Raw genomic sequence first — 25,239 nt, 5'->3', positions numbered from 1 at the left:
CAGACCAAAAGTCGGCAACGTAAGTACCGAGTACCGTACGGGCGAGGCAGGGCAAGACGTGAGTGAGATGCCGGTTCCTGGGTCACTGCCAGGCTATTACCATCATGTTCACCGCAGACGGTAGGTCGAGCTTCCCTGGCCCCGGCCCTTTCTGACGTGCTGGGGTCCAGCTTGGAGAGCCAAAGAAAGGTGGGGGAGCGAGAGGCGGTGGTGGGTAGACACGCAGACTGGGTGAGTGACTGAGCGACTAACGGGACGAAAGACAGGATGGATGAGAGAGGAAAGCGAGCTGTGAATGGTGTGTGCGAGTGCGACCACGTCCAGTCAGTTGGGTGCGTACGAAAAAGGTGCTGAGGTCAGGTATGCCGCGCCACGCCATGGCATGCCTTGTCACGGCCTGCCGCGGGCTGGATCTGCATACCCGCGTCTTGCTGGAGGTGGAACGCAACGTAGGGGCCGGGGGTGACCAGGCATCCGCGAAGAGAGACCCATATTCTTTAGTCCTAGGCCTCACAAGTAGGTACGGATACTTCGTACGCAGTAGATAGATGTTGGTGATGTGCAAAGATGCTACTCTACACCGGTATGCCGTATGAACTCATTGGGAGTGGAGTGATTCGGCAGTGACCATGTATGTACTATGTACTGGACAGAAAGGTTGAGGATAGGACGAAAGACGCTTGCTCCGCCTCGTCAGTATCTTGTTTGGTCATTGTCCTCGAAAAGCGTTGCGTTGCGTTGCTGTGTAAATGGCTATGCAACCTCAGAGAGAGTGTGTTGTGCAGTCTCCGAGCCACACGGGGAGGAACGCAGCCGTTGTCTGCAATCAAACAGATGGTGGGAAACGCGGCATGGAGAGTCTAATCAGCAGGGTTGGGGCATGCCCATTTTGGATCTGGGCTTAGCCGAGCGAGACGAGAGGAGGTGTGCTGGTGCCAGTGGTGCACGGTGTAGTCCCAAACAGTCGACAGACATCTCTGGCAACGATTGCTTGGTAACAGTGGAGTAGTTTGTAGCTTGCCGCGATGGTGCGGACGTTGAAGCTCGGCTTGCGTTTGCGTTGTCTGGCGACTATATCCGTCCAGACACTGGCGATCTTGTCGTAGATGAGGAACGGAGATGAAGACAACCAGGAGGAGGAGGAGGAGGAGGAGGAGGAGGAGGAAGAAACGAAACAACGTGGGTACGTATCATTTGAGACTGTACGTACCTATCGTTGAGCTGAGTACGTGCTCCTCGCTCAGCCACGGGCTCAAGCTAACTTGAGCCAATCAAACACTCAGGAAAGTATCTCAAGAAGATCTGTGCTCCTTCAGCCACACTCCACAAGCTGCACTAGCCACAAATGGAAAATCAGCGAGATTCGCGAGTTGCAAGGTGCCATTGGACATGAACAGAACATCCATCACCCGTCACCCATCAACCCATCCATTATGCAGCCTACAGCCTGCAGCCGGCTAATTCCAACAAGCGCCGGGACGCTCTCACATTGACGGAACTTGGGTGCGCTGCGGCTATGCTCGTGGTGCCTTGCGTTAGCCAAGGGGGCTGAGTTCCCCCCCCCCCCCCTTCCCCAGCTTATGGCGTCTGTTCAAGGTGACTTTGGTGGTGCAGTGCACTATGCACTACGCAGCTCGCAGGCTCTCTCCTCCTCTTCAGGAATAGAAACGGCCCAGCCCACTGATTGGTCTTTGCTTGTTTCCCGTCTACATGCAAGACGGTAGACCGGCATCATGCTGGAAGACGCGGCCTCCAGCTGTGTCATCTCCGGTGAAGAACGCCGGTCTATCGCCGTCTCCCCCCTCGCCGAACGGGGGCTGGAACCGCTGAACAGAAGCCTCACCAAAGCTTGACACGATACTTGCTTCACTGTCTCTTTCTCTCTCATCTTCGGTGTCCTGAAAAGGTAACCTTTCTTCACAACATCTCCACCAGCAATCACCTGCTTCCATTCTCACCTGTCCGAAACTCAAATCCCCAACTCACTTTCTTACCTTCTACTCAGCTCACCCGCCCGTTGAAACTCAAACCTCGCGTCCTCCTCCATCTTACACATGCTAGAAGGCTGAAGTGAAGGTCGCCATTTTCACGCAGTCAGACTGTCAACTTTTTAAGGGTATTACTAAATGTGACCCTCCCCCCCCCCTCCCCTCACTCGCGTTCTCGGCCCCGGCCCCGAAAGGCCCAGCATAATTCGCAGGATGGCAAACTTTGGGAACCAGGAACAGTTGACTCTCGTAATCAATTCCTCCATTTAACCTTTTATCTCTCACTCTCTCTCTCAGCCTCTGTGTGTCCCTCAGATAACCGCTTCCGCTCATGATCGGATGGAATCTCGTGTATTCGGCACGTCTTTGCGCAGTCAGCATCAGTGGCCAGAACTCCCTCAATTCAGGTCCAACCCTGTTGCTTAATGGCAATGTCAATGAGGTCTCTCCATCTTCACCTTCATAATCCGCATCCACTTCCTGCGATGCTGTTCAATCTCCATGTTTCAACGCCTCCCACTTACCCCGGTTTTCTTTCTTGTCACTGCCACCTTTATGCCATTGAGACGTATGTGGCGTACGCGGCAGCAACCCTTCAGCCGCTTGAGGACTGCTGCCAACGTCAACCACCAACACCAACACCAAACCCCGAAGGCACGATGTTACCGTTGCTCTGAGCTCTATCAAACGAGAGCAACAGAATGTCAGGTACCGTGTACAAATGGCCCCGCGAGAACAAAGCACCCTATACCGCCTCACAAACCCCCAACACTCAGTTCACCACGACTCCAACAGAAACAGACCAGCAAGAACTTTCGTAGCGGTGGCAGCAAAAGTCGACGAAAATAATCTCCAACGAAACACGCGTGCAAGCTCATCTGACCCATCTGACCAAAAAGTTTCATACACAGGTAGGCCTGAGACCGAGGCAAAGGAAGAAGGATGAAAACAGAAAAAGACAACCAGTTGAGCAGAGCTTCCAAGCTTACCCACCAGCTCTAACACAGCGAGCGTCCTCCACCACCACACGGGCCCAATTCCCCCTTCTAGCTTGACACTCCCGTCCGACATCGACTCTCGGGCTTTCGCCCTCTGCTCCATCTCCCGACGGCGGCAGGGGCTCCAGAGATCCATCTGCATTGTTCCTCCCATCTTGCGCAGAGACGAGGCACCTACCGACCCAGGTGACTAATAGTAAATATCATGAAGCGCCCCCAAAACAGGCTGATCACGAAGAGAAAGGAGAAACCCTTAAAACTGTAATCAGAACTCTCACTCGAAAGGAGCTTCCAGGATTGGTCTCGGCCATCGTCGGCCAACCTTATGATAAGCAGCACATGCCCCAAAGAAGAAGAACAGCATCAACTTTGCTCAAAAAACTTATACTTGACACAAGCTCGCCACATGATGGGCAACTGCCAAGCTACATGGGAGGTCGCCTCCCCAATCCGACGGACTCGTCGAACCGATTGGTGTCTCTGTCGTTCAAATCGTCTTGAGCTGAACTGATTGCTTGTACAAGCGAGTCAGCCGAGGTCCTGTTCAGTCTCTAGTCCCGCGTCCTCGGTCATGAGCTTGTACACGGCCGTGTAAGTCGTGTTCACCCTCGTTGCAATGATGCCAAATGCCTGCTTCATCCTCGTAGGATAATAAGATTCATGACATACGAATGAGATCTCAAGGGACACCCCAGACTATCATTCATCCACTTCCTTGTGCGACTTGACCAACCCGTCAGCGAAAGCATGCCCAAATCCTTCCACTGTCGATCTCTCAGTGCCTTCCGGCTCCCGCACCTCCGAGCGCATCCGTCCTCCTGCCCCTTCACCTCCGCCCCGCTCCCACACGGAAGTCCGGCGGTCGCCATGTGTACAACCCGTCCACTAGTCCTCCCTCTGAACAAACCTCGCAAAGGCACATTTGACGTTCATCCACACTGCACGCTTGAACTGTGTCGCATTTCATCCAGCTAGACTCACATGTACACGCGACACCGACTCAGCACGTACTACTGTCTAGCCCCCACGTAACTACGAACAAGCCGCTTTTCCCGAATGAGTTTCCCACGAAAAGCAGCAATCTCACGACCGCCCCCGCGGAAGCGCGTAAAAGCAATTTGAACCAAGTGGTATCTCGCCAGGCTTCCGCGGTAAAGGGCGGTTATCGAGTGCGTGTGTGTGCAGTGCGCCCGCCGCGTTGGGGGTTTCGTACGGCACGATCGAACCGCCCGAGAGAGGGTCAGGTAAAGCTGCCCACTCGCGGGAGCGGACAGTTGTATCCCAGTGCAGGGCTGACGGGATGGACACCGAAAATCGACGCAGTCAGACGGCGCAGCAGTAGTATTGAATTTGATAGGGTGTGTATAGTGTCACCCTACGTACATGTACGGTGACGGGGACGCGCCTGGCTGAGCAATCAGATCGTCGGATGGAGTTGTCTTTGCAATCGTGAGTTATTGTCATCGACCACGGGTTCATCGCTGGGTACCAGCAACGGTGATATCGAGAGTATTGAGGCAGTCACACTTACGATTGCAGGAAGCCACGATGAAAATCGGTCATGTTTGCTGTCTGCATTCGACAGGGGGCAATGTTGTCTCTTGGACAACATGGTACTTCATTTGGGTTGCTAATATCAACGGGGTGAAACCTCTCATTCCTGTCTGTTGCGGGAATGCATACACTCTCATCTGAAGCACAAGCTTGCCCGAAAACGCTCCAATCCGGGTGGAAACCACATCGGCTACGAAATAATGGAGTTAAGAGATGGTGTCTCAGAGCGCAGATTATCTCGACTATGAATAGATCCTAACTGGCGAAGTTATAGATTGTCGTCCTGCCGACAAAACCACAGGCGCTGCACATCTCCTTTCCTCGTGCCTTATTCATGACGTCCGTTTTGTAAAGCTATTGAGGGTCATGTCCCACAATCCCGGTCATCTTGGCTGGGAGCATTGTCAAATGATGCAATATCGATGAATTGACAAACAAGTTTGCTGGACCTGCAGTGCCCCTCTGCTGCTCTTCGCGCAGTATATGCAACCTTCTTTGTGGCCAACCCGGGTTCTGCTGTATTCTCTATCAAGATCAAACCTGTGGCTGAAGAACTTGCTGCAAAGAGGTACACATCCAGATGTTTGGTGATGGGAACATCGAAGCCAAAAGCAGACATATTGATTAATCATTTGCCTACGCAACAATGGCCAGTTTCTCCTATCTAAGTTCACCCAGAGATTCACGAGACTGAAAATTAGTTTCCTCAAGTATATTTGGCATCTTTCCATGATCAGAAGGCAATTTACTTCTAGTACGTCTGTCATGCTCGAGCGTTCCATGGACAGTCACACATCTATTATGAATGAATCCATTTAGAAGCCAATCATTCCCGCCGATTTCGTGAAAACCACCCCATACTGCCTTTATTCTGGCGTTTAAGTGGCAATCTCGGTCGGCAAATCATCACTAATACCTATGAAAGATCCTCGTAGCCCGTTATGCTCGGCAGCATTTCAACCATGGACTTGCTGTAGATGGCTTGCGTCGATGACACAGCAGGGCGATGGATTTCGAAAACGACACAGATACCTCTCATAAATAACAGTATAACTACCATTGAACATACAAAAATAGTGTCTCTATGCCGTTTTAATACTACCCAACTCATCACTTCTCAGCAGGTCTCTCGCAAGTTGCAAATCAACCACCCACATTCGGAATCGTGATGTCCAACTCAACCAACTCAACCGGTGTAACTTATGGGCCTAGTTCCCAACCAGTCAAGTCCTTGGGGCACTAGGTAGCATAAAGGATGATCAAGCGGTTGGTAACCCAGCGGTGGTGATTCTCGATATGTATGCTGCAGAGTTGTATCCATAACTTACTAGGTAACCTAAGAGCACCGCGGCCGCATCACAGCGGTTGATAGAGACACATCCTTGACGAAGGCCACAACTTCAAGTCTAACCGCTTCTCCCAGGCGGCTAAAGAAGTCGGGGGTCTGACTATGTGTTGGTGATGTTGGTGAAAGCAGTAGTTGGAAGTCTTTCTCAGCAACCAACAGTCACACTTGCCATGATACGACCATGTTCACTTTGGCCTCTAAGCATCCCGTTCGTCTGACCAACTTGAATCGTGTGAGGTATTTCTTGTCGCTCGTAATCAGTTCTATCTTGTAAGCCATGCGTCTCTGTCATAACTTGCCCCCAACGCCAACGTAGTCCATCATCAAGCAAGCCAAGCCAACAAGACCTCAAATACACCCCATCCAACATCTCTCACGCCAACTCTCCCCCGTCCAAATCACACCTTCCAAGCAGTCCTCCTCAACCAGTCCCCAACAACCCTCATGACCTTTACCGCCTTCGCATTCCCATCCCTCACACTCACCGGATCCGATACCGCGGCCCCCATCTCGTGAAAATCAAACGCGTGAATCACATCCGGCACAAGCAGCCACTTCACACTGCCCCTCCCATCCCTCACCTCCCACCCGAACCTCTCGTCCCCCTCCTCCACCAGCTCCTGCGTCTTGGCCACCTCGCTCCGCCCGACCACTCCCGAACTAGGCTTTCCCTTCCCGCCGAGCTTGCACGCCAGCTCCCACGCCTCGTAGGCGAGGTAATCCAGCTCCGCGGCCACGACGCACACGTTATCCGGGAAATCGGTCCTCTCGGCGTACAGAGGCGAGATGCGCGTGTCGCGGAGGTTCGTGCCGTAGGGGATGTAGCTCCAGTCAAACACCTCTGCGAAATCCAGCACAAAGTCCTTCTTCTGGCCGCGGATGCCGGGTAACTTCCCAACCTTGTACGGCCTGCGATCCCTCTTGGACGCCGTCGGCGTAACGAAATCCGTAGGCGGGTAAATTGGCACAATCGCCTTCGGCGCAGCCGTCCTGTGCTCTTTAATGCTCTTCATCTGCGAGAGACACAGCGTAAGGTTCCCTCCCGCGCTGAAGCCGCCCATGGCGATGCGCGACTTGTCAATGGGGAGGGACTCGTCGTCGACGATGGCGAGGTAGAGGGCCTCTAAGTCGTGGAGGGCGTGCGGCCAGGGGGCCCAAGGGGCCTTCCAGTAGTGCAGGGCGACGACGAGGCAGTTGTTGAGGTCGGCGAAGGTGCGGTTCCATTCGTCGTCGTCGTCGGGGACGCCGATGGAGAAGCCGCCTCCGTGGATTGTGAAGAGGGTCGGGAGGGTTTGCGGGGAGGTTTGGTCGTAGTCGGAGGGAAAGAAGATGCTGCGTATTGGTTAGCAGTGTTTTCGTTTTCACAAAAGGGAAAACCATACCGAACTGGCAATGCCTTCCTACAGTCATACTGCTTGATGAGATCGGGCCGTATGGCGGGTGGCCAGAAGTACGACTTCCACGCCTCGAAGCCAGCTTTTTGAAAGTACCAATGCTGCAGTGTCGAAATCTTGGTGCCGTACACGATGCGGTTGAGCATCGAAGGCGCCTGCTGGTAAACCGGCTTACCGGACTCTGCGTTCCCTACGACACCCATATCTGCCATGTCTCGGAAGAAAGTCTTTCACACTCTTGCGACAAAGGGTGATGTCGGCGTTATATGATCACCGCCAATGTCTGCTCAAACTCGCAGAACGGAACAGCCTGGCAGTCTTTTCGCCGGTGACGACGATGGCCCAGGTACGGAGTCGGAGAGGTCGATGGTCCCGAGACGACCAAAAAGAAAAGAATCTGCCAGAACACCGGAGCGCATTAGCCGCGACGTGTCTTCTCTCACAAACAGACGAACGACTTCAGGCTGGGACGAGACGGTAATCGGCAGAGGGAGTCAGCGGCAGAGAGCGACAGGAGCCACAGAGAGGCGTCATCGTGCGTTTTGACGTGACTTGGAGGCAGAGAGAGAAGGAGAAGGAGGCCTACTCGGCGTGCCGGACTCTCGGTTTCACGAGGCAGAATGGTGTAGCCTGATGTATGAGCTTGCTTGCGTCCGGGAATCGCAAAGACGCCGAGGACCCGGACATATGATGGCCACAGGAAGGAAGAGGAGCACAGGCGGTGATGACGGTGAACTCAAGAGAAACACACACGGCTGGACTTACATGACGACAGATGGTGGCGTAGATGAATCGGCACGAATGAGAAGATGAAGAGCCAGACAGGTCCGATGGTATAATTCAGCACCGTAGTCAGCCAGCTCGACAATTCTTCACTAATTCATCTACCTTCCTCAACACCAGCTCCCTCCCACTCAACGTCATGCACCGCAGTCCTCAGAAAGCACCACCCATTCCTTCTCCCATCAAGAAACAACGAGAGGGGCTGGGAGTGAGAGGGTCCAGGGGTGCAGGGTACGTTGGCCACACGTTCATGCTAAGCTTGCCCGGCACGTCAAACAGCTAGGTTTTGGAGGGGCTCAGGGCTCAGGCACATGGCCCTGCGCATTGTCGGACGGGATGCATGTTGCCTGTGCTTGACTCCAGTGCGTGTTTCTGGTTTTGGCTGGTGTTGCTGGTCGAGACATCGACGGGGGTCTAGGTTCCCCTCCCTCCAACAATAACACCTTAATATTATCACCTCTTATCGTTATCGCCTCCGGTACAAGACAAGGAAAGGTAGTTGGGGTATTGGCCCCAAGCTCCTCAGAGAGCATGAAAGTCCCTGGCCCCGTCCCATCTGTCAGGCAGCCGAATCAGTCAGCTCAGATGGCTGGTCTGACTCATTGTAAAGGTAGGCGGTGACTCTCGTCTCGTCCAGAAGCGGACAATTTTTGCTTTTCACAGGTCTCATTCAGTCATTGAACAGAAAGTGATCTCGGCATGGCGCCCCGAAATGCGGTCGGAGCTCCGGTGGGATGGCCGGACTTGGGACCGCGAACACAACAAGCCAAACATATGCCTGAGCTGGAATGCTCACATAATGGCTTACAGCCTCTCGTGATCATTGCTGATTTTCCAATAATGATAGAAAACTTGAAGCGGTGGCAACTGGAGATTAGAGGAAGAGAAAAGACGACCTCACAGCTAGACAAAATACTCGTGCATGTTCTCCATTCAATCATACTTTACAGATGCAGCGTAAACCAAACACGTAATTGTACAAAACGGTGACTCCTAACCGTCTACGCATCGCATTAAGCCATGGGCGCGTCTATTCGTCTCAGAGGCTTGTCGGCTTCTGCACCACAACCTCTTCATCGTCATCCGGATCTTCGATGCTCGTCCGCCGAGCAGCCTCGACGGCCGCCTGGATCGGCTTCTCGTCGTCTCCCGTCGCCGTCTCTTCCGGTGGCCCCTTCTCACCATCGTCCTTGCCATCCTTCTTACCTGCAAACGGCCACAAACCGCTGAAGGCTTTGCCTCCTGAAGCACCCTGCGGCGGGTGTACCGCGAGAGGCTTTAGAATCACCTTCTCGTTGGGATCCGTACCCGGCGCTGGCTCCACCTCGGGCATGGCAAAATCACCAAACTCCTCATCGTCGTCTTCCTCGTCCGAATCATCTTGTCCGTCAAATCGTGGCCGCCCCTGACGTCCCACCCCTCGCCACCACGACCCACTTCCAGGTTGACCCCAGGCACCTGCAACAGCTGCCGCTGCCCCTGGGCCATGACGGTCTTCGTCGTCCTCGTCGCTCGAATTTTCTTCGTCGTCTTCGTCATCGGCAAACGGGTTCTCTAGCCGCTCGCCCTCACCAGACTCGCCCTTGTCGTCGTCGTCGTCGTCTTCTTGAGAAGCAGCGGCCTGGTTCTTCTGGTGCATAGCCAAACGAGCCGCAAGCTGCAACCGCGCTCTAGAAGGAGGGTTGTTCAATGGCGGCGGCGGCGGCGGAGGCGGAGGGATCGATGGCGGGTTGAGAGACGATGAGGTGTTGTTCAATGGATCGGTATAAGCCCGGAACTAGTAAATGCGTGTTAGTCTGGTGAGATTCATTCCGACATTGGCGCACGATTGTAAGAAAGATCCCGGAGGCAAGTTTCGTCATTGTCGTTTTGCTGTTATAGATGACCCGGCTCGCAAGTGGTTGAAGTGGATAAGAAAAGTCCAAAGTTGTCTGGTATCCCAAGGAATCGACGCCGGCACGAACAAGGACGTGTAATCCTACACTACTCGCCGCCACAAGATATGTCATGAATACGCCCAACACCACCCTCTCCTATATAGCCCCCGAGCCCTTTCTACCCTTCTCCCAGGCTCTCGTCATCGATATGTCTATCCGTTCTCCTTCTAAGCCATGACATGAAAATTGAGGGAAGGCCGAATCATGTGCATTTCCTCATCAGACTCAAGATCTCCGAACTCATTGGCCCATACCCCCTTATCGTCCCAAGATACAAGGTTCGGCGAATGGTTGCTTTCGTCCTCTACATCTATCCTACGTCCAAAGTCATCGCCGGCACCGTTGGTGTGATCCTCTTGGGATATTCGACTGTCATGGGGTCCTCCGTCCTCGTATGCGCACTACGCATCCTTTTCCCGGTCTTTTTCCTCGTCCTCGTCGGGGTTATTGTCGTCGATAAGAGATTGCGTCCAAGGGTCCAATGCAGGTGGTTCCATCTCACGGAGCTCTGAGAGCATATCACTCACCTCATTGTTGACATCGTCTTCGTTCTCTTCTTCCCCCTCGTCCTCCTCATCACTGGAGCTGCCGAAGCCAGACATGAGAGTGCCTGAGCTGATGGCGAATGGCCCAATACCGTTACCGCTGCTTTCTTGAAGGTCTGCGTTACCGTTGAGTCCTGCATCAGCGAGCGCGTTGGAGCCAGTATTGCTCTGGGAGTTGGAAAAGGACGATCCCAGGCCAGAGAGACCGACTGCTGCCAGCCCATTGCCAGACATGCCGGCCCGGTTACCCATAGCCACCTCGGGACGGACTCCGCCGAGAATGGCGTTGTCTCGCTCGCGAGTTTCGGCGAGGGCGCCTTCCACATAGCTGATCCATCGCGGGTCCATAACCCGTTCAAGAACAGTCTCAGACAAGAGTTCGGGAGGGTGACGTTCCGTAAACTTCACCACCTCTTCAGCGATGAGAGTGAGATGTCCCATGTAACCCATGCGAGTCTTCATCCTGGCCTGTGACTCGTCACTAGCGAGTTGGCCCTTGATGATAGCCGTCGTGATATCCGCAGCCTCAAACAGTGAAACTGCCAAGGTCGGGTTGTAGCCTCTGTCCATAGGCCCGTTAAAAACCTGCTGAACGATATCATATACCACGTTATGGAGAAAGTTGTTCCACGGGTAAGCAAAGAAGAAGGACTAAACTCTGATTAGCTTGGATTGATGACGCATCATCACGAGGAACTCACCAGAATCGTGGGCACAACACGGTATTCGACAAATTGCACCTTGAGGTAGTCGCCGACAACAGGCTTCACGCTGTTCGGGTCAGGCCGATCGGGAACAGCAGGCGGTAGGTCTCCAGCCTCCCTTGTCGCATCGTCGTCAGTTCCTGGAGCCGCGGGGGCTTCTGGCACCTCGGGAACTGGAGGGGCCATGGGAACCTCCGGAGCTGGCTCAACTTCGGATTCGGTCTCCTTAGAAGTATCGTCCTTGTCCGCAGTCGCATCAGGATCAGTGGTGGATTTGGAAAACAGAGGGGCTGGCATGTCTTCGGGGTGCTGGGGAGGTTCAGGCACTGCCGGCGCGGTCTCTGCTGGCTCGGTTTTCGCCTCAGAATCGGTGACGCTAGGCGTATAGACAACAGAAGAGTCGGACTCGTCACCCTTCTGATTGTCCTCGGGAACAACCGTTTGATCAGCCTTCTCGTCAAGCGAAAGTTCCTCTACCTTGTTAATGGTAGCATCATCCGAGGTCTTGTCAGCCAGGTCGTCTGCGCCGGAAGTCTTCTCAGTCTTCTCAGATTCTGATTCTTTCGCAGCCGGCTCTTCACTCTTGGCATCAACGGAATCCGGCTTCGCCTCCAATTCGGACTTGGCTTCGGAAACCGCTGCTGCTGCAGCAGTCTCATCGATGGAAGCAGTCTTTGGCTTGTTGGGCGAAAGGGGAGCGACCACCAGATCGGGGTCATCAAATCGTTGTTCCTTGATTTTGTCATCTGCGACGTTGAGTCTGGGCGAGCTGAGCGGCTCGTCCACAAAGTCGTCTTCGTCTCTGTCCAGGAAGGACGAGGCTGGTGCAGCGACAGGAATCTCTTCTTCGGCTTTTACGAACTCGTGGGACGTGTCCTCGTTCATTTCGCGGCTGGGCTCAACCTCTTCGAATCCGTCATCGTCTGAGATATTGGTTACCTCTAAACGACGTCCCTCCTCGGGAGAAGAACGACCGATGCGCATCGTCAAGTCATCCGTAGATGATGGCGGTTCTTCTCCACGGTTTGGGGTAAGCTTACCCTCCGTTCTTAAGCGCTGACGCTCAGCATCTCGAGCTGCAATCACGTCCTCGGAACCAACTTCATTGAGTAGGCCCATGTTACTGCAGTGAAGCAGTTCGGCCATCAACTCGCACGTCTTGAATCGGTCGAAGCCAAGAGGCTCTATCTTTTCGCCAAAGGTCGATTCCAACGGTCCCTTCTGCACCGGAATGTTCATAATCAGGTTGACGAAATCGGGAATGTGTTGCGCAAACAAGCGGAGGAGGGTTCCTAGATAGATGGGGTCTCGGCTCGAGGGAACAGAGTTGGCTTCGGTGCCAACGTCTGGATCATAGTCCGAGTTATTCTTCCTGATGACTTCGATAATGATGCCGACACCCACGGTCAGCGGGTTTCCACCTCCTAACATGTACTTGATCAGCTGTTCCACACAGGGTTGCGACACCAGCTGGCGGGTGAGTTCGTTCGGGCCGATGCATTGCTGCTCGTTTTGCGATGCATTGGCCGAAATGGTAATGATGGCTTTGATGAAGTCGCCTGCAGCTGTCTGAACAACCCAGCTGTGCTCCGGGCTGAGGCAGGATAGCAGCGTCGGCACAACGTCTTGGCCGTATAGCCACTGCAAGAAAGGGTACGATTAGCTCTCAACCTTGTTCGGCGGGGATGGGGGAAGGGGGGATTGCTGGGCTGTACGCACCTCTACAACACCCTGGCCGCCCTCTGTGCGGTCTAGGGCAATGATCTTGAGAAGCAGATCCATAATCATAGGGCACTCAACATGACGGAGCAAGTCGGGCACGGCCTCGGGGAGAGATTTGAGAAGGATAACCATCTCCTCCGTCTTCTTGTCGAACAAAGCCTCGTTGACTTTCGTAAAGTAACTGGCTTGCAGGGGGTCAAGAGGCGTCGGGCGCTTCAGAAACTGCCAAAATTCCCGCACCAGGTCTTGGTTTTCCATCATGGCCTCGTAAATGGACCACGTGTCGGATGACAAGACTTCGGCAGCAACGTAGGCATAACGATTGCGCTTCTTCTCCTGCTCTTCCTCCTCGTTGTCGGTATCGGTAGCTCGGGATGAGGCGCGAGGTCTTGAAAAGGGAAGGAGGCGACCCTTGCCCTTGATCTCCTCGGCGGGTTCATCTGGTTCTGGGGTGGCGACGGGCTCTAACTTGGGTGCGACGACATATTCGAGCAGAGTCTTGAGCACATTGTCCTCGCGGAGGTATTCGATAAGCTTCGTATTGTGCTGCTTGAGCTCTTGAATCAGGTCGCTTTCGTCGAGGAGGTCTTCGACGGTAAATTCGGGCTTTTCGAGGATAGTATCGATGGTGGATATGTTGGCGTATCCGCCAAATCTCCAGAACATGGTGGCGGTATTTGTGGGTTGTCTATGTCACGGCGCCGGACGAGTCGCGGCGACGATGGACAAAGAGCGATAAAACAATCAACTGGGCAGCAACCTGATGATTGAGCATGCGAAATTCGTATGTCTTAATGGAATAGACAAAGGGCGTGTATCGGCCGCAGAAATCGAATCGTAGCGAGAGTAATAAATGGCCAATCGTTTTCTCTATACCTTAGGTTCAACGCATGCGAAGGACGGGTTTGGGGGTATCGGTCGCTTGAATGACTTGGCGGCTGAGCGAGGAGGAAGTGTCAGCAAAGAGATTGTCTAGAAGGCTTTTGCTGACAAGCGAAGGCAGAGCAGGAAAAGCAGGGCTTGATGGTGGTGGTGGTGATGGTGGTGGTGGTGAGGTCTGCAGATGTTGTCGCCGGCGGAGTGGAGGGGCCGGCGCATCGGGCCCAGAAAAGAGGAGCTGATTGATAATAGAGGGGGAGGGAAGAGATGAGGGAAAATTGACGATCCAGTCTCGAAGGAGAGGGGAAAACCCAGCCGCGAAGCGATGGATGACAGAGGGGATTTCGAGCCAACCCAGCTCGCAACGCGCGTACTCTTTCCAGGCAAGCGGAGAGCAACAGGAAGCACCATGAATGAAGCAAAGCAGTAGGGAGCAGCGAGCCCAGGCAGTGAGGCAACGAGTTCGGGGGGAGGAGGAGTAGGACAGTAGCCAGAGGACCAGGGTACGTACAAAAGCGGGAAAAGGTACGGTGATTGCTGTTGTACAGAGGGCGCGCTGGCGCTCTAAGCCTCGTGTGCAAGGAGAATTAGCGATGGAAAGGACGGGCTGAAGCCGGAGCCTGTCGTCGGTTGTCGGATAGATATGTATCGGACGCTTCGAATGTGGTCGCGTGGGTTCTTTCCTCCGTACGTCTCGCTGTCTTTCTCTCTCCTTGTCGGTGTTGGGGGAGAGGAGGGGTGGTGTGTGTGTGTGTGTGTGTGTGTGTGGGTGTGGATTCGTGGATGCGTGGTGGTTTTTGGACTCGGGAAGAGAGAATGGCTGTGGTGAGGGTGAGATGGGCCACTGGACGTCGTCGAGATTGGATTGCGCAGCGGTGGGTTTGAGGTACGGTTACCTTAGGTAAGGTAAAGGTGCTCTTTTGGCCCAATGGAATCGCTGGCTTTCTACGCAGTAGGGACTTAAGAGTCGGAGGGTCGGTCGTCGGAGTTCCCAGGTTGGCACTTTGGCTTGGCCGCAGTGGGAGGAAGAGGAAGAGGTCGGGTGGCAGAGGTGGGATGGACAGCGGGTGTGCCCTGGTGAAAGAAAGGACGGCCCTTATTACTCTTGTCCCAGTCGGCACGTCAGGTACTAAGGTAAGGTAAGGTAGGTAATGACCAAGGAAAAGGTAGGTAGGTAGGTATTCGTACTTTCAGGTGCACCAAGTCTGGCAGCGGTTGTTTTGCTGCTGACGTGCGGCTGCGGCTGCGGCTACGGATGTTTGGCTCTGTTTGTGTGCGTGCGCGCGCACCCTCGGAGCTCTCTGGGGTCGAAGAAGCTGACGGAAACACTGAACAGTGGACATTGAACGAATGTCACGGGGTACCTTGCGTATACCTCTTATTCCGTGTGGTTCAGGGGAGAAAGGATGGTGCGGTCGGGTACTTTCTTTCCGTTACTTACCTACCAAAACAGCAGTTAAGGTAGGTACGGTACGGGTGCGCTGCGGTAAAATGCAGTGGAAAAAATGATCAAGTATTCCGTTGCTTCGTATTACATTCACCGTCATGAACCTCACCCATTCATTTATTGTCCAAACATCGTCATGCTTCCAGATTGGGCCCAGATTGGGTTGCCTTGCTTCCCGCTTGCTACCAAACGTGCTGCCGACTGGCTGCTGTCTCTCGGAAGCCAAGAGGCGAAGCAGAAGCAGAGCTGAGCAGGGTACGGAGTGCATTCATTCATGTCTGATGAGGTCAGTCCGGTCAGACATGTACCTACAATCAACGCTCTTATCTGCATCCTCGCTCGTTCCATCTTGATAAGAAAAGATCCTGAATGCTGGGCTGTGGTGTTCATCTTCCCAAATCAAGTTGGTGACGAATTCCTCTTAGGACTCTCTGTTCAGTCAAGCCCCGGCACGGGTACTTGCGCAATGCGAGACAAGGAAACTCGCTAAGCTAAAGGCGAGCGAATACTCAAAGCGATTGTGGCGCCGCCTCATTCAGGTTCCGGGGCCTATCCTGAAAGACCGAGGCATGAACTGAACTGACTGCTTTATTCCGATCGCAGATATCAGCGACATGGTTGAGCAATGGTCAGACTGTCCTCGGTGCTCCCAAAGAAATCTCCAAGGCGGCAGCAGCATGAGCAAGAGAGTCTGTAAAACATCGCCGAGGTCCTCGACAACGCCCAGCCCTACAGGACCACGAGGGCCATCTCGAATTGTGGCCTTCTTCCGACTCCGTTCCATTATTAACTTGCGTGCTTTGCCCACAGTGGGATTGGATTTTCGCCTAATCCAGCCCAAGGACGTGGACGGTGGAGAGGAGCCGTGAGGGCAAGACAAGGGTCCTCCCATTACCCGCAACTCTGTCTATTCGCGGACTGTGGGCGTCCCAGGCCAGGCCTGAGATGCCCCTCCATTGCCCTCTGCTCCGTAGCCGTACGGGCTCAGCCTGGCTGAAGTATGAGGGGGAAAACTGGAGCACGAGATGCATATGTGCATGTGTGAATGTGACTGTGTCACAGTGTGACTCAATTGGTGATTCGACAGCCCCTCCTTGCCCTCATACCCTCAAACACCTAACAGTACTGCGTAGCGACTCTTCTCTTTTCTCTTGTTTCGTTTCTGTGTGTGTTGGGTTTCTGTGTGCTAGGCCAGGGTTCTTGTTGAACCGAATCGTGCCGAAACACACCCAAGGTAAAGTCCCTAGTCCTTTAGTGTAAGACTGAAGATGATCTCCGATAAGGAATTGCCTGCTTCCATGAAATGGGATCTGCCCCAGATGCCAATTTGTTTACAGTAGTTGCTGATAGCAGGCCAAGTCTCATGCCCCTCATTCTCCCGTGTGGTACTTATCGGAGGTTCCTCGGTTGCGGAATTTGCACTGCTGCCCTGCTACACTTCTTGGATGTGGATCTGGCCGTTTGTACCGGGTACGAGTTCACTAACAGCGTTAAGTCTTACCTACATTACTTGTGCTCCAAGCACATCAGATCCGTTATTTTCTTATGAGAAAAAGGGGATCAAGGGATGGAGGAAAAAGAAATTTGTAGGATTTCTTCTTCGTGTCACTGCTCGTTTGCCGGCCGGTGTAGATTTCGTCGACAGTCAGGGGCTGGCCTTGTTCATCTCATGTCTGCTCATCCCCTCCTGTACCATTCTGTCCATTCTGTCATGTGTACCGTTACGTTACCCAAATAGCATGTGAGCTCTTTCCACGCCCCAATACCTACACACACCCAAGAATGCGACTATGCTCGCATTCCATCTACATTATTTCCGTACAATTAGCCCCAACGGGATCAAGACTTCTCGCTCTCCCGCATCACTCCAGAATGCTGCGGACGGAATGTATTATCAATCGAGACCAGCATACCTACAAAATGGGCTGGACCTTTCGATCCTGAGCCGCCGGGCATCATTCTTCTGCAACCCCCGGCTTGCCACGTTGCCAGCCCTCCCTGCAGAATCCTTCCCACGTTGTCAGCCGATGCTCCCCCCGAGACTTGTTCCCCGAACTTCCCCAACCACCTGGCATTCCCCAACGTAAGTGGTCCAAGCGACCCTTCCATCTAGCCGTTGGAGTGCCGTTGCCGTTTCCTCAACTGGGGCACGTGAGATTGTTACAGAGACGATCGAGTTTCGTGGAGCACAGATCCATACCCGATCTCTGGCAACTGGAGGATCTTAATATACAACTTGAACATGTCTGCATAATTTCATGGCCATAGCTATGCCTGGTCATCCCAAGTTCCTGTGAGCCATCAAAGAACTCGCACCAGTACCCCATCGACTGCTGGATAGCGTCAGCGTCAATGCATCGCCACAGCACGTAACGTAGTAACAGATCACGTATTATTACTTCATAATTCATATTATCACCATTCTAAGTTATTTCAACACATTTGATTGAAAACTCAAAAATGCATTGGCATTAGAGAAAACTAGAGGTCAATTCACTAACGTCATTCAACACTGGATGGGATTCCCACCATCATAAAGCAACTAGATAGTAGGGATGCCTGTTCAATGCAGAACACTCAAGTTGCGCATAATATTTCCCGGGTCAAGAAACGTTTTGACGAATGACAGAGAATACTGTTCAGTAGTTGGCTGCCATTCTATTTCTGTTCAGAGGACGAAGGTCCTTTCTATCACGGACAAGCAATATTCAAGTAAAAAGCCCAAGTATCGGAGAAAATCCGCTTCACATCTACTCCGAGTCATTGATGCAAAAAACTGTATAAAGTATTAGACAGGTCAGGCGGAAGCCATGCAAAGTGTGGTATACTACAGGACAGACAGCGTAGGCTTGTCAATCAAGTCATTTGCAAGAGACGTGTCTTGCTGGCAGTCTGGCTGTCTCTCTATCAATCTAAACCAGAGCCTTCAGCTCTGAGAGGCATACCTTGCAGACTTGTGTTGAAGCCATTGATCGAATCTCTCATATAATTGAGTTATTAGGACTGCCAAAGCAATCGTCGTGCTTAGACGGCTTGCATAAGCTTTCAGCTTTCAGCTTTGAAGTAAGTAAGCACCGAGACGAAATTGTAATTGGTCAGATTGATACATGTAACTTCGGTACGCTCAAGCTGCTCGAGCAAGCCGTAGTCTACAAGTGCTTCTCGTAGAACTCAATGTTAAAATGCCGACACTGCGGCTGATAATTACTTCACAAGCTAACCAGTGACATTTCGCGTCACATGAGTTCTAAAAGTAAAGAGAGTTGTAAGTGTGCGGGAACCACTGCGTAGCGTTAGCTAGCTCATCAACCGACTGTTTAGTAGTTTGCGGGATGTGACTGAAGGTGATTTTTCCTTCTTATAGCAATTCATTGACCATAAAGAGTTCAACCACTTCATCGCTTGTTTCTGCTTGATTAGCATGTAAGGCTGCTCATGATACCCTCGAGAATCCCTCTTGCGAACTAAAAGCCACGGCGATCCTGCATTATTAAGCTGTTCATCTTGTTGCCTTCACTTGCTCTCACCTGTTGAATTTCAAACCATTCAACTACATGTCAGCACCGTAGCCAATTTAGGAAACATGCTGCGAGCTGCATGCACGATTCATAAGCCACAAACCAACACTCAACCTACAGACAGCCACCCAACCACCCCAACCATCAACCTTATCTAGTCTAACGCCAAGAGATATTGCCAATCCGTGGGCGGATAGGCTCCCTCGCTTTCGCTCGATGCAAATGCGACCGCTACCTTACCGGGGGATGATTAAATCGACAACCAAAGGCTTAGGCTACCGCAGACCAAGAGCTTTAGACAGGGTGGTCATGCATACGTCATTATCCAAGCGTCGATTTGGCGTCCACATCTGCGTCTTTGGTTGCATTTTAGACCACCGCTTCGAAGGAGGGGTCGTTGGCTTCTAAGCAAATCCACTTCTAGTGGAATCTGTGAATGTTAGTAATGGACCGCTTGCCGTTCTCCACGGCCCACCGCCTGCATGGGATTTAAACCCGTCGGTGTTTACAACATGAGATGAATATATATGTGCACAGTCCATTTAGTCAAACCGTCAATTCAACTTCAAAGCATCCTGAGCATACATATCTATCTAGATCTCCCTTGAACATTCCCTATCTGCTATCATACCCAATTCTCGATTGTAGCTGAACATTATGTCTGGGTTCACCGCACTTCCGAAGGGCTCGCTCATCCTCGTCACTGGAGCTAATGGATACATCGGATCTCACACGATCAACGTCCTCCTCGGACTCGGCTACCGGGTGCGCGGCACAGTTCGATCAGAGAAGCCGTGGCTCAGCGAGTTCTTCCACAGCAAATATGACAAGGACGCCTTTGAATTAGTCCTCGTCCCCAATCTCGAGGACGAGGAGGCTCTCGGCAAGGCCATGGCTGGTGTATCTGGTGTTGCACATGTGGTAAGTGATTATCGAGAGAGTCTGACAGATCAATCAGAGTAAGGAAACCAGCGGCTGATCCACGCGGAATAGGCGTCCGACATTTCAATGAGTGATGACCCTAAAGCCGTCATCCCCTGGGTCGTAAAGGCGACTGAGACGGCCCTCTCCGCCGCGGCAAAGCACTCGAGCATCAAGCGTTTCGTCCTCACATCTTCTGCTTTTGCCGCCGTCATTCCTCAGCCCAACAAGGAGATGCACATTGACGAAAGTACGCTGTGCCATGAGAAACTGAAATTCATCCTCCCGTGATGCTGACTGATTTTCCTTCAGGTACCTGGAACGACTTTGCTATCAAGGCAGCGTGGGACCCGAACACGCCCAAGGAGATCAAGCCCGGCGCGATTTACTCTGCTTCCAAGGCTGAGGGCGAGAGGGCTGCGTGGAAGTGGATTGAGGAGAACAAGCCTGGATACTCGTTCAACACCATCCTGCCCAACTTTAATGTGAGTATTATGTCCATAATCACTGCGATGACAGCGCTAAACCGGTTCGTAGACTGGAGAGATCCTCCACCCCAATATCGGTGGCTCAACCATGGGCTTCGCTCGTGATCTGCTCAAGGGACAGGGCGGCATGCTCAACGCCTTTATGCCTCGTAAGTCTCACCTCGCCTTCATCCGGCACGTCTTTATGTACGCCAGACTAACGACTTTGACAGAGTGGTACGTCGACGTAGTCGACGTCGCGCGTCTCCACGCCATCGCCCTGCTCGCCGAACCCGTCAAGTCTCAGAGAATCTGGGCCTCAGCACACCCCGTCAACGCATCCGACTTCATTGACGCCTTCCGTGAGCTGAGACCGGACAACAAGCTGATCCCGGAGAAGCAGGCGGACGAGGGGCGTGATATCAGCGAGCTTCCCCCAGCGGCCAAGGCTGAGAAGTTGCTGCAGGAGTACTTTGGTCAGGGCTGGACACCGCTGAAGGAGAGTTTGGCTGCGGGAATTCGTGACTTGTAGGCTTGCGGGGTTGCGATGTCCGACGAGTAGTAAATATTTTCTTAAATGGCCTTCGCTCGGGTTCGGCAGCGAGGATAAGGTGGAAAGAGAACGGGTATATCTGAATACCTACGTAGACCAAGAACTGTCATGTTCACAAATTTTGAACAAATGCTATTCCACATACGTACGCTTGATGTTAGAGATACTTGAAAGCTTTGGAAATCCTAAGATATGGCTACTTGTATATATATTGATAGTTTTTCTCCCAGATTCCTTCGAGGTTTGATAGTTTTGGGTCTAAGAGGACTCTAATGGTCAAACTAACTCAATTCGCTGTAGATATTGCATTCCAAAAGTGAAGCTATTCCGAAACTTGTAATTAAACCACAATGCAGAGGAGAATTTAAGATGAATTTTGTTACTAAAGATACCTTGCCTCGACTTGTTTTCGGGGGTAGGTAAGGCAATTGGCCTCATGAGTCGCGATATCTGACTGCGTGAGGTGAGGTACCTTGGGTAAGGTAGGCGTCGGGTCACGTGTAGATAAGATAAAGAAAGGACCCGCCTGAAGCTCGGAGTCGGTGCCTTGAATGATGCATTTCCTCCAAAAAAGTAGCAACGCGCCGTCTTTCACGTACGAACACCTCTTTGCGCCGCTTTGAGCCTGGCTAACAGCATGGCCAGCTTTCCAACTTTCGACCCTTCTCGCCTGACGAAGAAGGCGGCTGCTCACTACTCTTCTGAATCAGAGGACGAGGAAGAAGACGACTACCTAGCCCCCGTCACAGACCCGTCGCAAGCCGATGATTACAGCGACTTGAACCCACGAAAGCGCCGTCGCGTCGGCAACACCAAGGAAAGCGCCGCGCTCGGAATCTTTGCGTCAGATAGCGAAGATGACGGTCCTGGGAAGCGATGGAAGAAAAAGACACTCCGCAGCAAGGGCATGAACTTTGTTTCTACCGGCACAACTACTCTCGACGAAGATGACGATGACGACGCGAAGGACACCAATACGAAGGAGTACTCGGACGACTCCAATGCCGATGACGATGAAGACGACGAGGATGACGTCGGAGGGGTTGGTCTTGGATTTGGCGGAGCCCGCGGTGGCCTGGGATTTCAGCCCGCACAGAACGATAACGAGAGTGACGAGGACGCGAAGGCAGCTGGCGCCCCAGCACGATCTTTCGCAAAGACAAAGTTCGATGGCAAGAACATCCTCGGCCGCGGCTTCGTCCCATCGTCTGCGAACGTGCCGGTCCTGAACCCCGACCTCCAGGACACACCTTCGATGCCAAAGATGGCCCGCCCAAGCGCATTTGGCGCAAAGGGAGCGAAAGGAAAGCCGAACCCGAAATCGTTCGGTGCGCGGATGATGGCCAAGATGGGTTATCAAGAAGGAACAGGTCTCGGAAAAGAAGGACAAGGTCGAAGCGTTATCATCGAAGCTCACCTCAGACCACAGGGTGTCGGTCTAGGTGCCGTCAAAGAAAAATCAGAGCACGAGAGGAAGGAGGAGAAGCGACAAGCGAAACTACGAGGCGAGGAAGTAGTCGACTCGGAGGAAGAGGAACGGAAAAGAAAGCGAGAAAGGAAGAAGAAGATCGCAAGCGCAGGCGGCAGCAGCAGCGTCAGCACTCCCAAACGACAGAAGCCCAAGTACATGACGGCGGAAGAGATCAAGAAGTCTGCCCCAGGACTCCACATCCCAGAGGCATTTGCGCCTATCCTGGATATGACCGGACCCGGGAACAAGCTTCTGACGACTGCTTCTGGACTCTTGACGCCCACTTCTGCCGCAGTTGTCGAATCTCCCGAGCTGGTGGCTGCGCGGAAGCTGGTGAAGCGAGCACATGCCGACCTAGCAGCCTTTTCGGAAGAGTGGAGAAACCTGGAAGAGCGAAAGACTTGGGTAGATCTGGAACTGCGCGAAAGAGAGCAGGAGATGGCGGAGCTCGCCTCAGACTTGGGAAGACTGCAACTGTTTTCCAACATTGTCACCAACGAGCTTCCGTTGGCTACTGAATGGGAGGACGTCATTCGCTGTCTAGAGAAGGCCGTTCAGAATATTGGGCCAGCGACGGACGAAATCTCGGACCTCGCGGTGGCTGCCATCTACCCCTTCTTCCGCGACCCCGATTGGAACCTACTGGAGGACCCTACGCGGTTTGCTACTGAGCTTAAGGGTCTTGGAAGTTTACTGATGAAGCCTGGCGAGGGCAACAAAGCCTTGGACAAGTGGGAATCCACTGGTCTGAACAGCAACGACCTATACCGGCAACATCAAAAAGCGACAACACCTTACGAAACCATGATGTACAAACTGTGGTACACAAGAGCCATGTCGGCCATCCGGGATTGGGATGTTTTTAACCCCGCACCGCTACTGGCTGTATTAGAGGCATGGGCAGAACTGCTGCCTCCCTTTGTTCGCGCCCAGTTCCTCGATGCCGTCGTCCGCAAGTTGGAAACAGCCGTAGCGGAATGGAACCCGAAAAAGAAGAGACAAAGCCATAAATTGCCTCATCTGTGGCTTTTCCCCTGGCTTCAGTACCTGCCCTCGTATCACCTGGAGCCCAAGGGCACCGGCTTGGTTGCCGAAGTACGGAGGAAGTACAGACAGCTCATTGATGTTTGGGACTTCGATCGCGGCGTGATCCCTGGCCTGGAACAGTGGCGTGATGTGCTTGGTGACCAATGGCGCTCCTTGATCATGAGCCATGTGTTGCCTGCTATGGGACGATACCTGCGCAAGAACTTTAGAGTAGACCCGAGCGACCAGGAGCCATACCTGCCTATGCTCACGGGCGTTGTCGAGTGGTCTGATATCTTGACGCCGAAGGTGCTGGGCGAGGTCATTGTTACAGAGGTGTTCCCCTTGTGGCATGAGAAGTTGAGTGAGTGGCTTAGCCTGGAGGATGCCAATTTCGAGGAGATCATGGCATGGTATGAGTGGTGGAGAGACGACGTTTTGCCCGACTCTGTGAAGAACTTGAAGTCGGTTCAAGCAGAGTTCAACAAGGGCATGGGCACTATTGAGAAGGCATTGTAAAACATGACGCTGGCATCGTAGTCGCAGCTTAAGCTTTAGGATCATCATTTAGAAGGTATCTTTTGCAACGCGCAATGACAGCACCCTTTCTCACTTGGATACAGTCAGTCGTGAGACGAAATGGTATGGCCTTAATTCATGTAGTGCCGCAAATGGAAGTGCCCATCTTACGAGGTACTTAGACTATCGATTTGGATTGAACCTATGTTATTGTGACCATGCAAGAGAGCTTGATCTCGAAACCATTTTCAATTCTTCGATCGCGTTTCGCACGGATGCAGTTGACATGGCACATGCCATCTAAGCTTGATCCCACAGGACTCGTCCGGACATTTCTCCCGGATATGACCCCTCCCTACATATCCAATGACCGGGGTGATGATCACATTTGGAGTTACCATTAGCTAAACGCGACAAGCAGGCTCGAGGCCAAGCTTTTAGAGAAACAGGATAAGCAAGGAAGCATAGACGTGGGACACAGGTGTCGTTGCAGCCAAGCACCAGTCAAGCACGAGCCAAGCTCATGGTGAAGGTTCATCCGCTAGGCCATGATCGTTGAGTAGAGAAAGACAAACCGTTTGATGACTTCCTCGAGATGTGATGGCTGGACTTGGCGGTCTATAGGTAGTTTCCTGCGGCACTTGAAGTTGGGGCGTTTCCTTGGCGCTGTGACACGCGAGCTTGATCGTCAGTGAACGTGACAGAAACGCCCAGAGGTGTCAATGGTGATGAGAGGAAGAACCTTGGCTTTTGAGCGAGGCTTCTGCGCGATGACTCCTTGACGGAGATGCTTCGTTGAGCTGAGGCAGTGCGACATGTCCTCGAGGGAGAATGCAAGCTTTTCCGGCGGCCGTCGACCGACCTCAAGAGGGGAAAGGGAAGTTTCTGAAGGCTGTCACTTGCTAACTATGGTCAGTGTTAGTTCACGCAGGATATCCGATTCGGCCAAGATGGTGAGGTGAGCGCCTATTTCTGAAGTCGGTTTGAGACGAGAACCCCTGGACATGGCGATCTCAAGGGCCAATCACATGCGATCATGTAAATGCCACCCGTTCATCAGAAAAGGAGGAGCTGAAGAAAAGCCAAAGAGCTAAAAGCAAACAAGGTTCGGGAAGTGGGAGCCTCATCCCTCCATCACCCCTACCACCCCTACCTAAAGGCTACCACGTCTTCCACCCTGGTCACTTTTCTTCTCCCTCTCCCCAGGACCCGAGTCCTCATCCTCCTCTCCTCGAGCCCACGTCACCATTTCGAAACATCGACAGCCGTGAAACCTGTGGAGCGCTCTACCCAGCCTGGCTCTGACCCAGACGGACTGTCTTCGGATGAGCCCCAGTCTACACTAGCACAAGCCACTGGGATTCTGGGAATCCTCTTCAATGAATGTTCAGTTGACGGCGACATCGGACAGGCACTGCCCCTTTTCACTGTATTGAACATGCGATGGCTTGCCCACATAACCCAT

The 25,239-nt window shown here is 52.9% G+C and overlaps 6 protein-coding genes across 6 annotated transcripts; 3 read left to right on the top strand and 3 right to left on the bottom strand.

Moving 5' to 3' along the window:
* Positions 1-247: 247 nt before the first annotated feature.
* On the bottom strand, positions 248-379 carry CPAR01_13401 (uncharacterized protein; the record flags this gene model as incomplete). The annotated part of the gene is made up of 1 exon (XM_060497655.1): positions 248-379. One exon carries the CDS (start codon positions 377-379, stop codon positions 248-250), a length of 132 nt encoding a protein of 43 aa, XP_060344048.1.
* Positions 380-6,286: 5,907 nt separating this feature from the next.
* CPAR01_13400 (alpha/beta hydrolase fold protein) lies at positions 6,287-7,485 on the bottom strand (the record flags this gene model as incomplete). The annotated part of the gene is made up of 2 exons (XM_060497654.1): positions 6,287-7,220; positions 7,271-7,485. 2 exons carry the CDS (start codon positions 7,483-7,485, stop codon positions 6,287-6,289), a joined length of 1,149 nt encoding a protein of 382 aa, XP_060344047.1.
* A 1,619-nt stretch (positions 7,486-9,104) lies between these two features.
* Positions 9,105-13,639, bottom strand: CPAR01_13399 (SIT4 phosphatase-associated protein; the record flags this gene model as incomplete). Its single annotated transcript, XM_060497653.1, has 4 exons — positions 9,105-9,842; positions 10,530-11,198; positions 11,249-12,892; positions 12,971-13,639. The coding sequence occupies 4 exons, from the start codon at positions 13,637-13,639 to the stop codon at positions 9,105-9,107; spliced, it is 3,720 nt and encodes a 1,239-aa protein (XP_060344046.1).
* A 1,758-nt stretch (positions 13,640-15,397) lies between these two features.
* CPAR01_13398 (uncharacterized protein) lies at positions 15,398-16,168 on the top strand (the record flags this gene model as incomplete). The annotated part of the gene is made up of 3 exons (XM_060497652.1): positions 15,398-15,585; positions 15,744-15,754; positions 15,903-16,168. 3 exons carry the CDS (start codon positions 15,398-15,400, stop codon positions 16,166-16,168), a joined length of 465 nt encoding a protein of 154 aa, XP_060344045.1.
* A 3,306-nt stretch (positions 16,169-19,474) lies between these two features.
* On the top strand, positions 19,475-20,737 carry CPAR01_13397 (NAD dependent epimerase/dehydratase; the record flags this gene model as incomplete). The annotated part of the gene is made up of 5 exons (XM_060497651.1): positions 19,475-19,738; positions 19,811-19,988; positions 20,051-20,223; positions 20,276-20,375; positions 20,439-20,737. The coding sequence occupies 5 exons, from the start codon at positions 19,475-19,477 to the stop codon at positions 20,735-20,737; spliced, it is 1,014 nt and encodes a 337-aa protein (XP_060344044.1).
* A 658-nt stretch (positions 20,738-21,395) lies between these two features.
* Positions 21,396-23,774, top strand: CPAR01_13396 (tuftelin interacting protein 11; the record flags this gene model as incomplete). Its single annotated transcript, XM_060497650.1, has 1 exon — positions 21,396-23,774. The coding sequence occupies one exon, from the start codon at positions 21,396-21,398 to the stop codon at positions 23,772-23,774; it is 2,379 nt and encodes a 792-aa protein (XP_060344043.1).
* Positions 23,775-25,239: the final 1,465 nt, after the last annotated feature.

The sequence above is a fragment of the Colletotrichum paranaense genome (genome assembly GCF_030867605.1).
Source record: "Colletotrichum paranaense strain IMI 384185 chromosome Unknown Scaffold_12.1, whole genome shotgun sequence".
NCBI classification, from domain to species: Eukaryota; Fungi; Ascomycota; class Sordariomycetes; order Glomerellales; family Glomerellaceae; genus Colletotrichum; species Colletotrichum paranaense.
The sequence above is the reverse complement of the archived record's forward strand: the minus strand, read 5'-3'. Positions and strand labels throughout refer to the sequence as shown.